The sequence below is a fragment of the Canis lupus genome, chromosome 24, assembly GCF_003254725.2.
Source record: "Canis lupus dingo isolate Sandy chromosome 24, ASM325472v2, whole genome shotgun sequence".
Classification (NCBI taxonomy): domain Eukaryota; kingdom Metazoa; phylum Chordata; class Mammalia; order Carnivora; family Canidae; genus Canis; species Canis lupus.
Genome location: NC_064266.1, coordinates 36412010 through 36427470, shown reverse-complemented (window position 1 = coordinate 36427470; position 15461 = coordinate 36412010). Strand labels below are relative to the sequence as shown.

The 15461-nt window shown below is 45.4% G+C and overlaps 1 protein-coding gene and 1 long non-coding RNA gene across 6 annotated transcripts in view; one reads left to right on the top strand and one right to left on the bottom strand.

Moving 5' to 3' along the window:
* SLC9A8 (solute carrier family 9 member A8) overlaps positions 1–2530 on the bottom strand; it is a 70823-nt gene extending 68293 nt beyond the window's left edge. For 2 of the 3 annotated variants that reach the window (XR_004808966.2, XM_035705779.2), the window contains exons 1-2: positions 1809–2530; positions 1296–1343 (exon numbers count right to left, since the gene is read on the bottom strand). Coding sequence is in view for 2 of the 3 variants with exons in the window: in XM_035705779.2 (XP_035561672.1) it covers positions 1296–1343; positions 1809–1834 (74 nt within the window). In the remaining variant the exon portion in view is untranslated. The remainder of the gene's footprint in view (positions 1–1295; positions 1344–1808) is intronic. The other variant, XM_035705780.2, reaches the window with a different exon arrangement.
* LOC118352203 (uncharacterized) lies at positions 267–8126 on the top strand. 3 transcript variants are annotated; one of them, XR_004808967.2, is made up of 3 exons: positions 514–599; positions 725–1447; positions 7512–8126. It is a non-coding gene; the product is annotated as an uncharacterized LOC118352203 (long non-coding RNA). The 3 variants fall into 3 exon arrangements; XR_007405382.1 differs by having other exon boundaries at positions 267–1447; XR_004808968.2 differs by lacking the exons at positions 514–599; positions 725–1447 and adding an exon at positions 2691–5484.
* Positions 8127–15461: the final 7335 nt, after the last annotated feature.

Below are 15461 nucleotides of genomic sequence, written 5' to 3'. Positions count from 1 at the left end.
TACAACCACCAGGCAGGCCTAAGGGAGACACTGATTCAGAGAATTCTTGCCTGCCACAGCAGGAGAGTACCAGGGTCTTCAGGTGCTCTGAACACAGCCACTCAGAGAACAGCAACAAGGGGGAGCCAGGGCCCATGTAGACACAAAACACTGCCTGCTCTTTGGCATTTAATGAGGGATTTAAATGGAGACAAACTGAAGTCTCATCACATTCCAGGATCCAGCGCTATTTACTTGGCGCCGTTATTTCTCCTATTTACTTTCTTTTCCTTGAATTATAGCAGCAGGTTGAAGAAGCCACCCAAATTTACCCAATTGTTGATTCTGGTCGGAACACCCCACCCCGCTTTACAGAATCCTTCTCAGATTTCTAAAGGCTCAAATGTAACCTCCTCTGTAATACTGCACCCACCCCACCTCTTATGTTCCTCCCAGTGCACACTCCTCACTTTGGGGTGGGACTGTTGTAAACTAGGGCAATATTCATATAATAACCATTGCAACTGTGATCATAACAGCTCATGTTTATTGAGTCAATGCTTCACTCCAGGAACAAGGTCACCTACAACCTCTCATTTAATGGGCCCACCAGGCCTGAGGTGGGCACTATTCCTTTCACTTTTTCACCCATGAATAACTGAAGCTCAGAGGGGTTGTGTAACCTGCCCAGTATCTCAATTAACCGGTGGCAGAATCAGGTTTGAGACCAATCGTGTAATCACAGGGCCACTGCTTTATGCTGCGGATGCCCAGGTTGGTGTCTTGTCAATGGTGCATGTGCTGAGCAAGTAGGAAATGAAAGGACCACCCAGCCAGCCGAGACACATCTGCAAAGATGTCAGGTGAGGGAGTCTGAATTCAACCACTGGGGGTTCCTTGCTACTGTTTTTACAAACCGGCTCATACAGGTAGGGCATCTATATAGCATGAAACAGGTTGTGCCCGGCGGATACAGAGACGGGCTAAAGAGTGGTCCTGGCGGGTAAGTACCTGGAGGACACGGGACCCCTTGCCCCCATCCCTGCCTCATCTTGTACACCTAGCCCCCCTCACTCTTTCTGTTCCAGCCATCCTGCCTGTCTTTCTGCTCCTCAAACACATGAAGCTCTTTCTTGCTTCTAGCCTTTTGCACTTGCCTGTTCCCTCTCCCAACCCTCCTTCTCATCATCAAAGTTTCGACAGGCACGTCACTTTCTGCTAAGGGGACTCCCCCATCCTAACACTGCCATTTCCTTTTAGAGCTCTGACACCACCTCGCCTGCGTGCGGTCTTTTCCCCACTAGAATGGAAACTACCTGAGGGCAGCTCCTGGTCGGCCTCCTTCACTACTATGTGCCCAGGGCCTGGAATAGAGTAAATGGCCAACAGTTAACGAATGAATGAAACTCAGTGGAGGAAACAGATGCGAAAAATGACCGTTACGGTGGAAGAGGAGGCGATTGGCTAAGTACGGGGGTGGGGGTGGGGGTGGGAGACTTCCTGGAGGAGGCGGCGGAGCTCTCCCTAATCATCAGAAGATCGAAAACCGGGGAAGCGGAATTTGGGTTTCGGTTTCCGCCAGGCGCCTTTCGAGGCCTGCCCTGGGCTGTCGAGTCCCGGCACCAGGATCCGACCCCCAGGAGGCTGCGGGGCCGGGCTGGGCCCAGGCCCGTCCCTCCCGCCCTCCTCGCTGGCGCCGGCAGGGTCAGTCCCGGCCAACCGACACAAGCAGCTCCGCCTTTCGGGGCCGGAGGGCGGCCCGAGGCGCTCGCTGTCACCCGCCGGGGCCCAGCCCCGCCGCCTCCGCCGCCCGGGAAAAGCCCACTCACTCCTCTTCCGCCATCTTCTCCCCCATCCTGCGGAGCCTCCAAGACCACCGAGTTCGGAGCCAGGGGCTAGCTGGGACCGCTTTTGCTTCCGGCTTCCGCTGGAGGCGCGGGCGGGCCGGCGAGCGGGGGGCGGGGCCTCGGCCGTGAGCGGGCGGCCCTTCTGGCCCTTCGTCTCTGTGGCCTGAAGGTGGGAGGACCCGGCCCCGGCGATTTTAGGACGCCTGACCTCCTTGGGCCCCCTGACCTCCTGGCCTCGTGAAGTTTCGGCTTCTCTTCATCGCAGGGCGGAGAACCTTTGAGCGAAACTCCTGTGAAGTCATCGTGACTCACCCTGAGAGCAAGCACTCTCCACCCAGTGTCCAGGACTTGGCTAGAAGGAAGCTTCTAGTCTAGGCTGTGCAGAGGGACCCCGGGGTACACATTCCTGTCCGAGCCCCAGTCTTCCTCCTTGCAAAGAGGACTAGTCACCTGGCCTTGCAGAATTGTGCTGTACTCTATGTGCAAACATTTACTGAATGCTGACTATATGCCTATCGTTAGTGGGGGCGCCCGGGTGGCTCAGTTGATTAAGCCTCTGACTTGATTTGCACTCAGCTCAGGATCTCAGGGTGGTGGGATCCAGCCCCGCCTGGGGCTCTGCCTTTAGCTGGGAATCTGATTTTCTCCCTCTGCCCCACCCCCTGCTCACGCTCTCTTTCCCTAAAAAAAAAAAATCTTAAAAAAAAAATAATAATAATAGGTGATGATGATGCTCTAGGCTTGGATCATTCACTAATTCTTTCACTGAGTCAACAAATACTCTTTACACACGTGTATGTGCCTAGCTGTGGTTTGTGGCCTACGGGATATAGGAGGGAAGGAACATGGCTTGTTGGGGGGGGGGGGAGGGACCCCATCAGGAGGGCTCCTACTCTTGGGTAAGGCTTTTGAATATGACACCACCTCCTTCCTTGCTCCAAGCCATCATATCTCGTAACAGCTGTTGTAGCTGCCTGAACTGTAAACTGTCTCACTGGCTCTGCTGGCTGCTCCTTGTGGTCTTCCACACAGTGGGCCTCAATGATCCTGGAAAAAAAAAAAAAAATGTTTTTTTTAAGTTTTTTATTTATTTGAGTCATCCTTACACCCAACATGAGGCTTCAGCTCTCGACCCCAAGATCGAGTCACATGCTCTTCCAAATGAGCCAGCCACATGCCCAGCCTAGTGATTCTTTAAAACCCCAGTCATTGCCCTACTTAAATTAAAACCGCTGGTGGGGCACTTGTGTGGCTCAGTGGTTAATTGGGTTAAGCATCTGCCTTCAGCTCAGTTCATGATCCCAGGGTCCTGGAATAGAGCCCTGGTTCAGGCTCCCCATCTAGCAGGGAGTCTGCTTCTCCTTTTGTCCCTTCCCTCCCCTCCAGTTGTGAAATCTGAAATAAAGAAAATCTTTAAAAATAATAATAATAGGGACGCCTGGGTGGCTTAGTGGTTGAGCGTCTGCCTTTGGCTTAAGGCATGATCCCAGGGTCCTAGGATCAAGTCCTGCATCTGCCTCCCCATAAGGAGCCTGCTTCTGCCTATGTCTCTGTCTCTCTCTTTCTCATGAATAAATAAAATATTTAAAAAAATAATAATAATAACCATAGGGGCACCTGGATGACTCAGTCAGTTAAGTGTCTGCCTTCAGCTCAAATCATTATCCTCAGGGTCCTGGGATCAAGCCCTGCATCGGGCTTGCCGCTCAGCGGTAGCCTGCTCCTCCCTCTCCCTCCACCTCACTACCTGCTTGTGCTCTCTCTCTCTATTATTATTATGATAATAGTAAAATAAAACCTCCACTGGCTTCTAGTCTCAATCAAAGAAAAAAGACTTGGAGAACCCACAGGACTCAACAACCCAGTCCCCTTTACCCCTCTGAGGCCCCCTTTACCCGTCTGAGTTCAATCCACTTTCCCCCCTCCTGCATGTTTTTTGCTGTGGTCACAGTGGCTTCCTCTGTGTGCTTGAAACACATCAGGAACACTTCCACCTCTGTACTTGCTCAGGCCTTTGTCTAGAATACTCCACTTGTGAGTTGCCCCTTGGATCTCACCTTTTACCACTTTTGGGCTTTTTATTTAACCCTTACCTTATTCATTACACATATGCTGACCACCCTGTTTAAAATACCAAACCCCATCTCCTTCCTTTAGTTATTTTTCTCCATGACACCTAACATATTGTATGTTTTACTTCTACATTGGCTTATCGTCCTCCCTCTAGGAGGATATAAACTTCCTGAGTGCAGAGGTTTTTGTCTGTTTTGTTCTGTTTTATCTCCTGTGTCTAGAACAGCACCTAGCACATAGTAGATACTCAATAATAAATGATCATTGAACAAATAAAGAAGTGAGTTAACTCTAGAAGTGCTAGGAAACAGAGGATTTTGAGGAGTGTTCTGACCTGACTTTTATCGGGACCCCTTTGCTTGCTTGTGGGGAGTTGGGTAGTTGGCAGCCCTCTGACAGCTTAAGAGGCTTTTGTGCTAATCTGGGTGAGAAGTGATGGCAGTTTGGATTAAGGTGATGTCTTGGAGACGACAGGAACGTTTGGCTTCTCTGGGTGTATATTGAAGGCAGCATTTGCTGAGGGACTGTGGTGTCTAAAGGAAAGAGAGGAGTCAAGGATGATTTCAAGGATTTGGCTCTGAAGAACTGGGTGGAGACAAGATCTGTCTGGCTCCTACCCAGAATCTTCTGCCATCTAGACTCTCTTAGAGCTGTTGTCACAGCTAACTGAGGGAATGTGCTTAGGATCAGGCAATGTTTATTGAGTTCTTCCTGTAGGTGTGGTGCTGAGCTATTGTTTCCTTAATTCTGTACTTTTGTAGTTGTTGTTTTGAGGGAGATACTATCGTATCTATAAACGGAAGCCACCTGCCTGAAATCACACACGGGGGAAATGTTGAGGCTGGGATTCAGAGTCTGTGTTTTTACCAAGTATCCCTTGTAGCTCTCCACCACCTGAATTTCTCTGGCTCTAAAATAGGGCCAACACCTCATTTCTCTCCTTTATCACAGAGCCTGGCAGAAATGAACTGGCTCAGAGAAGATTCAGAGTCAGGTTCTCTTCTGCGTCTTCTCTCAGAAGACCCCTGGCTGGAGTCTGGCCCCTGCAAACTGGGGGTAGGATTTTTTGTATCAAGCTGCCAGCTGTAGGGCCACTCAGGATGAAAGCAGCTTCCTGAATTCTCTGAGGGCTGCCCCGTTCTACCTGCATTCCACCCACTGCCTTTGCCACAGATCCTGTTATCAGGGCCAGTTTTGTGACGCTCATTGGCATGCTGCCAAATAGGAGTCTATAGAACACCTACCCTTGGGCCTGAGGGCAAATCCCAGGCCCTTCTCACCTATTCCTGGGAACCAATCTAAAATCATTACTCCCAGAAAGGCAAACAAAGCTATTCAACACACAGATCCTAGGCTCCTGTGCTGTGCCAGGCCGAAAAGAGGCTAGAACAGGTCCTGGTTGAGTCCCATAAGTTTTTTTTTAAGATTTTATTTATTTATTCATGAGAGACACAGAGAGAGAGGCAGAGACATAGGTAGAGGGAGAAGTAGGTTCCCTGCAGGGAACACGATGTGGGACTTGACCCCAGGACCCCGGGATCACCACCTGAGCCGAAGACAGACGCTCAACCACTGAGCCATCCAGGTGACCGCCCCCCCCCCCCCATCATAATTTTTGACAGAGCCCCTCTTTGGAAGGCTGTTACAGGATTAGAGAGAAGCTCTTACCTTAGTTCTCTGTTCTTTCTGCCTTCCTACCCCCAACCTTCCTCTTTCTTGCCATTCCGTTCTCAGCTTAAATGTTATCTCCTCAGGGAGGGCCTCCCTGACCACTCAGCCTAAAGCAAGAGCCAGCAAACTTTTTCTGTACTGAGCCAGACCGTAAATAGTTTAGGTTTTGTGGGCATTCAGATCTCTGTTGCAACAATCTGACTTTGCCTTTGCAGTGGGAAAGCAACCTTAGATGATTTAAATAAGTATGGCTTTGTTTCAATAAAACTTCATGGATATTGAGATTTGAATTTCTTGGCATTTTCATGGTACTTGTTTTCAACCATTTGGAAACATGGAAACTATTCCCAGCTCACAAGCCATTACATAGAGGGTGGCAGGCTGATTTGCCCCTGGGGGGTGGGGCTGCTGACCCCGGTATGAAGTGTTAAACATAAGTGTTTCTGAGGCACTTATCACGGTCAGATTTTTTCCCCTTTCCTTTCCTCCCTCCCTTCTTTCCTTCCTTCTTCTTTTTTCCTTCCTGAGTTTATCATCCTGTTTCCTCCAGTTAGATCTAAGCCCCCTGGAAGCAGAGAGATTGTATCTCTCTTCTGCCTTTCTTCCATTCCTTACCTCTTCTAACTTAAAAAAAAAAAAAAGATTTTATTGATTTAGAGAGAGAGCATAAGCACAAGCACAAGGGGCGGTGTGTAGGGGTGGAAGGGCAGAGGGGGAGGGAGAGGGACAGGCAGACTCTGTGCTGAGTGTGGAGCATGACACTGGGCTCGGATCCCATGACCTCAAGGTTGTGACCCAAGTCCAAACCAAGTCAGATGCTTAACCGACTGCACCAGCCAGGCACCTTCTAACATTTCTTGAACCCTTACTCTGTACCAGGCATTGCTCAAGTGCATTATGCTCAGTGACTTATTTAATCAGTATAATAACCTAGGAGGTATTCTGATTAGCGCAATTTTACAGATGTGGAAACTTGATGTCTTGTTCCTCACTCTTTTCCCAGAGCTTAGAAAACCTGAAGCTGTCAACAAAACAAGGGGCCCAACGAAAGCTTTCAATGAATTTGGTATTTCATGTATTTTAAAAAGGGAATCAAAGTGGTTCCCATGTATGTTACTCAGGGTTCAATCAGAATAGAAGAACCAGTAGGAGATATATATTAAGAGACATATTAGAGGAATTTTCCAAACCAACTACATTTATTATCTTTGTGTTCTATTGGGAGGAAGTATTATGGGGTTAAACTCAGGGTGTTGTCATGGCTGCCTTCCTTCTGGAGACTTTAGGGGAGAATCTGCTTTCTTCCCTTTTCCAGCTTCTAGAGGCTGTCCACATCCTATAGCTTGTGGGCACTTCTACCACCTTCAAAGCCAACAATGGCATCACTCTAACCTCTGATTTGGTCATTTCATCTTCTCTGGCTCTGACTTTCCTTCCTTCGTTCTTTGAGAAGGAGCTTTGTGATTACATTGAGCCCATCTGGATAATCCAGAATGATCTCCCCATCTCAAGGGCAACTGATTAGCAACCTTAATTCCCCCTTTTCACGTAACATAACATTTGCAGAATCCAGAGATTAGCAAGTGGATGTCATTGGGAGGCCATTATTCTGCTTAACGCACCATGAGAAAAAGAAAATCTGTGTTGACCTTCCCTTTATGTTTATTGTTTAGTATTGTTTCACATGGATTTACATATGAGTCGGGGCTAATTTTTCAATGCCTATGAATTTAATATTTTAATCTGGCAGGTAACGGGTACTACAATTACTAGGTGAAAATGAAAAGGTTGGGTTTGTAGAATTCAGTGGAATCAGGTGCAACACATACTCCTGAGAGAGTTTGTGAAAAAATACAGATTCCAGGCCTATCACTGACTTACTGGATCTCAGATGTGGGGCCTGGGAATCTGAGTTTCTTTTTTCGCTCTCTCCCAAAACAGACTCTGCTGGTGCCTGCTCAAGAGGTTACTCTTGGAGAGTCCTACTGCTGCCCACAGGCTTCCTCTCAACACACCACAAGCCAGCACAAGTGAATGCTTCCAGAACAGCCCTCAACCAGTGACTGGTGCAAGTAGAGGATAAATACCCCCATTCCCTCACCCAGAGGGGTGGGACAAGTCTGAAATATCTGTTCTAGACACAGGTACCCAGTAGGGTTAAGCTCAAGCTGCCTGCAGGGGCAACCTGCTTGACAACATACCTACACATGGCTGATATAAACATTCAAGAGTATGACTTTGTTTTGAAAATCTGCTTTGAGGATAACTCATGAGTTTTGACCCATGATGATTTCATTATAGTTTCTTTTCCTTTTTTTTTTTTAAGTGATCTCTGTGACCAACATGGGGCTCGAACTCACGACCTCAGGATCAAGAATCCTATACTCTACTGACTGAGCCAGCCAGGCATCTCCACAGTTTCTGCTTTGAGACAGGATTTACTTAGGGAGTGTTTTAGAATTTCCTACTTACTGAGTGTTTATGTAAATTTTTTATCCCTTTCTAATTTTGTTATATTTTTGCCAGGTGATATAAACTAACATTTTTTTGCTTTTATGATTTCGCAGAGATTTTTTTCCTTTTAAAGATTTTATTTATTTATTTGAGGAGAAGAGAGACATGAGCGGGGGTGGGGGGTGGCGGGTGGCGGGGGGAGGTAGGGCCAGAGAGAGAGGGATAAGTAGATTCCCCACTGATCAGGGAGCCCTATGTGGGACTCGATCCCAGGATCCTGGGATCTTGAGCAGAGCTGAAGGTAGATGCTTAACCCAACCAGGCACCCCGAGATTCATTTTTTTTAAAGCATAAACCCTCAAGGATAAGGGAATAGGAGAGGAGAGAGACAACGGTAAGAACATTTTGGAGAAGAGAAAGAAGGCAGGTTTAAATGGCTCAACAGAATTGAGAAAATCCAATCCTCAGGCAGCAGAGAGGAAAGCCACAGGCCACCCTGATTTACACCCCTGTCCCAGAAAACCCTCCAAAAGGCTCTGGAATTGGTGACACTAGGTGCCTCTGAAAGTAAAATTAAAATGGGAGTGGGAGGTGGGTGGTGGAGAGGAGGGTGTGAAAATAAAGGAAATTGGGTAAAAAGAAGCAGATTTTCATGTCCTCCCAGCCCCCAACTGAATCTAGGCAACTGGGCACCTACTCAGGTAAAAGGCTAGAGGTCTATGCTGTGGAGACAATAAAACAGGAGTGTGTCTGGACTTGCACACCTCAGCATGCTTTAGGGCAGCGGCACTATGTTAAAAGTGAAAGATTCACTGGACGCTAGTCCTGGGGCTGCTATAAGGAATTACCACAAACTGTGGGGTGTCACAATAGAAACACATTCTGTCACAGTCCTGGAGGTCTGAAATCAAAGTGTCAGCAGGGACATGCTCCTTCCAGAAATTCTAGAAGAGAATCCATTCCTTGTCATTCCTATTTTGGTGGCTGTTGGCATTCCTTGGCTTGTGGTCTTATCTCTTTCTGCTCCATGTATCTGATCTCCCTCTACCTCTTTCTTATGAGGATGCCTGTGATGGTGCTTAGGGCCCACTTGGATAGTCCAGGATTATCTCATCTCCAGAGCCTTAACCTGACTGCAAAGATAGAGAACATTCCCGGGTTCCAGAGATTTGACGTGGATGTCTTTTTGTGGACCATTTTCTGGCCTGCATGCTGAATGCCCTACTCTAGTCTTTCCCTAAACCTGCAGAGCTGGCCCCACTGCTCACATCCGGAGCAGCCAGGCAAATTGGATATAGTGTCCCTACTCACATGGCCCCAGAACTAGGCCAGCCAGGCCATTCATTCCATTCCAGGCAGGAGACTAGGAGAGTCTGCTCCAGAAAATCTGCCTAGACCCAGAGGAATAACCTAAAGATATTTTGACATCAGGGGTCCCTAATAAAGCTCATTGTCATAGCTAAAGTCAACAGCCCCCTTTCCAACATACACAATAATCAGCTTCTTGACTCCCTGCACTTAAACATGAACAGAAAATGAAGAAATATTAGACACCAAGGATAGCCTCTTACTTAAAAATTTGAGACTAAAACAATAGAGAAAAGTAACTAGAGAAAACAGAAATAATGCAAGAGAAAAAAGAACTTCTCAGAGAGCAACCCTGAAGGAAGAACAAGATGCTATAAAAAAGAAATATTTTGAGAACAAAGAGGGGCTCTTGGGAATTAAAAGAATGACACTAGAAATTTTTAAAATGTAATAAAAGGGTTGGAAGATAAATTTGAGGATTTGTCTCAGTAGGACAAACAGACAAAAATAGCAAAATAGGAGAGAAAGGATAAGATGTTTAGGGGACCAGTCTAAAAAATCCCACAGCTGAAAAATAGGCACTATCTCAAAAAAGAAGAGAAACAGAATGGGGAGGATTCATGGATAAAATAATTCACAAAAATTCTCCAAAACTCAGGACATGAGTTTTCAGACTGAAAGAGTTTACTGAGTGCCCAGCATGTTGGATAAAAATAAATGCATAGCAAGGACATCATCATGAAATTTCAAAATACAAAGAACAAACTTCCAGAAGAGGTGGTGGTGAGGAATAGGTCACATGTTAAGCACTGAGGTCAGAGCAACTTTAGACTTTCAACCAAAACTTGGAAGCAAGAAGATGATGGAGTAATACCTTCAAAATTCTGAATGAAAAGGATTTCCAACCTGGAATTCCATACCCAGCCAAGCAATCATCAAGGGAGCAAATAGAATAAACACATTTTTCAGACATGGAAAGTCACAAAATTTCTGTTTCCCAACATCCTTCCTCAGGAAGTTTTTCTGCAGAAAGCTGTGCCACCAAAAGGGGGGGGGAATCAGACAAAGGATAATAAGACACATGACCCAGGAAACGGAAACTCAACACAACAGACAAACGAACGGCATCCCCAGAAGATGATAAAAGGAGATCCCAGATGACAGCTGGGATACCAATGGGTACCAGTTCCAGTTACCAGCAGGTCTAAAGGCTCCAGAGAGATTTCTTCCAGAAGATAAATGGATAGAATTTCTGAAGCATTGGAAGGTGTTGAGAGGACACTTGGACGGTGGCAGAGTTTGGAGTCGGACTGGTAACAAATACTGAGAAAATTAGGTTGGCTTGGGGTTGGGAGTAGGGAACAAAACAATTATTAACTCAAAGAAAAATAAAAAGCTGTTCAGGAAAGCAAAGGACATCCTAGTTTACCGTGGAGCTCAGCTGTGCATGGCATTTACATAGTCACAATTATGTAAATAGTGAATATTGATCCCACCAAAATTACCATAGAGAATGGGGGATGGGAAGGGTGTGCCTATCTGCTGGGGCCAAGAATGGGAAGGGAAAGACAGCAGAAACCTCAAATCCTATAGTGGGCAAGCAGGTTATACTGAAAACTGAAAAAAAAAAATTAGAAGTGGAAATAGAAGCATGTTATTGAGAGATATGGAATTAAACATCGAAAAGTCAGCTAAATAAAAGTGGTCAAAGTGGTTGTGTTTGGGGAGGGGGAAATGAGAGTAGGTGCCAAGTGAAGATTTCTGTTTTTAGAAAATGTGACTTCCATTTATGTGACAAAATAACCTTGATACAAATCAAATCTAAAGCCAAATAATAATAAAAAGGACAGGAATAATATGTGTTGAAATGTTGTTTTGATTAATGGTCGTCTCTGAATTTTGGCGCGGGGGTATTTTATTTCCTTATTTGTTTTTTTTTTTTTTTAACAGTTTTGTTCTGCAAATGATATACAGTGTGAAAAAAAATACAAGAGAAAAGAAGATATTTTTAAATGGAAGAGAGAAAAAAGGCATGCCCGGGGGCAGCCTGGAAACTAGTGTTTCCATCTGTCACCAGGTCACAAAGTGGGGACAGTTGGAAGGATACAAGAGTGAAGGGGTGAGGGGCGGGGGAGGAAGACTTGACAGAGCTTGGTGACTCACGGAACAGGGAGGTGAGGCAGTGTCAAAGACAGACGTATCAAATAACCATGGCCTTGACTTCTTGTTTTTAAATAAATATGACAAGCTGGCATATTGCTAATTTATGAAAGCTGACTGGCAGTTCCTGAGTGTTTCCAGTCTTGGGCACAGTGTCAAAGGGCTTTGCTTACATTTTCTGCCTCTATTCTCACTTGTCTGCTATTTACTTTACGTAGCTGTCCTTTGGAAGCATTTATCAGATCAAGTTACTCTCCTGCTCGAACCATTCCATGGCTCCTCATTTTACTGGGAACAAAACCCAAACTCTTCTTAGTGGCTCTCAGGGCCTGGTTTGGCCTGCTTCCTGGCCCTGCAGGAGTCTCTGATACCCCCTCTTATACCCTTTCTACCAAACCCAACTCACTGGGCTCCAGCTCCACTCGCTCAGCTGCTCCTTGAACATGCCAAACTTGTCCCTGCCTCAGGACCTTTGCACAAACTGATCCTTCACCTATCTTCTTCCAGATACTTTTATAACTGCCTCCTAGTCATAATTCAGGTCCCATCACCACTGTCACTCCCTCAAAGGGGCCTTCAGCAACCACCTTGCCACCTTGCCCCAACCAGTTATTATTTTTCTCTCTTGGCCTCATTGCACATAGCACTATGCATCATATATGCTGCTTCTTTCACTTTTTAAAAATGTTTTAAGGGCAGCCCAGGTGGCTCAATGATTTAGCACCACCTTTGGCTCAGGGCGTGATCCTGGAGACCCGGGATCAAGTCCCACGTCGGGCTCCCTGCATGGAGCCTGCTTCTTCTCCCTCTGTCTGTCTCTGCCTCTCTTTCTCTTTGTGTCTCTCATGAATAAATAAATAAAATCTTTTTTAAAAATTAAAATGTTTTAAGAATTATTATTTTGACATAATTCGCTTAGTGTAAACTTTACCCTTTACAAGTGTACAATTCAATGGCATTTACTATATTTGTTATATTGTGCGTTCACAATGTTATCTGATTCCCAAATGTTTCCACTGCCCCATCAATAAATCCTGTGCCCGTTAGCAGTCATCCTCACTCCCCAATTCCTGTGGCAAGCACTAATCTATTTCTGTCTGTATGGATTTGCCTGTCTGAACATTTCATAGAAATGGAATCATGTATGTGGCATTTTGTGTCTGGCTTCTTTCTCTTAGCATAAGATTCTGTTTCTTTTTAAAAACTTACTTCCTTATTCATCCCCATTAAACTCTCAGGAGCTCTAATACCTAGAAGAGTGTCAGGCATAAGTCATTAAATATGGATTAAGCATCTCTTATGGGCTATGCACACAGTTGCACAAAAAATCCTCTCCAGGGAAACTTTCTCTACCCTCTGTTTATCTCCCAGTAATCTTCAAGTCTCCCCTAGTACCTCCCCAGGGTGGGTGATGGGCTAAGGGTTAGTGGGCTGGTTTGGGGAAAGTCTACCCTTTCCTGGCTCGGGAGACATGGTCGAGCTCTTCTAGAAAGCAACACTTCACACCAGCACGGTGGTCCCCACCAAGACTGAAACAAAAGAAAAATCCCATTGAATACCTGTTTCTAAGGGGGTTCCCTGTCCTTTTGGTTCTTATTCAAGACAAATCTGTGCAGTTAAGATACTCATCTCCACCAACAGCAAGCAAGGAAACGTCTCGGATCTTAGTCCTATGATCACAGGAAATTGAATTTTCCCAACCACCTGGATGAACCTGGAAGAGGATTCTTCCCAGAGCTTCCAGATGAGGAACAGACAGACAGAAAGCTGCCATCTTGACCTCAGCCTGTGAGACCCAAGGCATAGAACACAGCAGAGCCTGCATGGGCTTAGGACCTAAGAATTCTGGGCTGGATGTTTAAGGAAAAAATCTGCCTTGTGCTTCCAGTCCCCAGCTGAAGGCAGGCTAGCTTTGAGGACCCCAGTACTGGCTGGCTGAGATGGACCAATGGGTAGATAGAGAGGACCATTAGAATAAGAGCGGAGAATCCAGACAGTGCAGCTGGTTCAAATCCCAGCACTGAGGCTTATGACCTCACCTTGTCATCTTGGGCAAGTTAGCCCTCTAGTGCCTCAGTTTCCCCAGGTATGTATTTCAGGATATCATTTTGGATTAAGTCAGCCTCCTATTCATAGTGTTTAGAAGCATGCCTGGCATATGATAAATACTTTATAGATGTATTGCAAATAAAAGTAACCCCCTAGACCAATATTTGTGTACATAATGGGGTGACTACTTCCAAGTGGTGCTGGAACCCTTTACTGCTTCTCTTTGATTAGAAATACTGGTTGGGAGGGGCACCTGGGTGGCTCAGTTGGTTAAGCCTCCAACTCTTGATTTCAGCTCAGGTCATGATCTCAGGGTTGTGAGATCAAGCCCTGTGTTGAGCTCCCCGTTTAGTAGGGAGCCTGCTTAAAAATTCTCTCTCCCTCTCCTGCCCCTCTCCCTGCTTCTCTCTCTCTCTTCTTCTCTCAAAATAACTACACCTTTAAGAAAAGAAAAGAAAGAAATGCTGGTTGTGGTGATATCTTACCTCATTTGAAGACCAAAAGGGAAATTCTTCTCTATTTCCTAAATAGGGGAGAATTAGAAAAATCCCAATTATCCATTAATAGACAGTAAATACAGATACTGAAAATGATGATTCATATCATCATCAGTGATGATGTTGAAAGAAGCCTGCCCTCTGCCTTGACCATGTAGTGTAGTAGTTAGATTCACAGGCCTTGAAGCTAGACCCCAGCTTGGCCACCTACAGCTGTGTGAACTTGGCTGAATCACTTAATTGCTCTGTGTTTCAGTTTCCCCCTCTGTAAAATGGGGTTGATCATAGTGCTTATCACACAGAACTATTAGGATAACATGAGTTAATACACAGAGAGCAATGAAAACATTCATTGTAGATACTTAATAAATTTTAGTGATTACTGTTGAATAAGAATAGCACAAATTCACACTAGTGTTTAAATATATGTCTGAGTTGAAAAAAATCTACGAGATAATTTATAAAATGCTCTAAGATCGACTGTTTATCACTTTTCATGCTTTTCTGTATTGTCTGAAATTGTAAAATAATAACAATTCAGTACTACTTTTGTAATTAGAAAAAAAAAGCTTTTAATTCCATTTGGGAGTGGAGCGCTTAATTAACAACTCCGCACTCCAGAGTTGAGGTGATCACTGCATTATTATTATTATTATTATTATTATTATTTTTTGTCCTCACCTTTGTGTGTTTGAGGACTGTTTTGCCTGGGAAATTCTTGCTAGAACATGAAGTCACCCATATCTGCTCACATCCTCTCTCTGTGAATTGGGATGAGCCTGTTAAAGCCTGGGAGGTTCTCCATCCCCATGCCCGACTCTGTGTCACGGGGGAGGAGGTACTGACCCACCCAAACCCTGGTTCATTTGGCCCACTTGCCCGCCCTTCCTTCCTTTCTTCCTTCCTTCCTTCCTTCCTTCCTTCCTTCCTTCCTTCCCCCCTTCCTCCCTTCCTTCCTTTCTTCCTTCCTTCCTTCTTTCCTTCCTTCCTTTTTCTCTCTCTCTCTCTCTTTTTTATAAAGATTTTATTTATGTATCTATTTGAGAGACAGAGTGGGGCAAGGGGCACAGGAAGAGAGAGATAGAGAGAGAGACAAGCAGACTCCCCCCCTGAGCCGTGAGTCCAATCCAGGCTCGACCTGGGGCTTGACTCCAGGACCCTGAGATGGTGACCTGAAGTCAGACGCTTAACCCAACTGAACCACCCAGGCAGCCCCATTTGGCTTTTTATTTCATTCACAATTATTCAACAGGGCTTGAAAGCAAACATGGCCCACCCAATCAATAGTATTCCATGCATTTGAATAAAAGATTGAGGCAGATTCATTATCTATTACCCTGAAAAGAAGTTTGTGATCAGACTGTTCAGTTAAATGAACCAACTATAGAATATTTATTCAACAAATAGATATTGAGTATTTAGC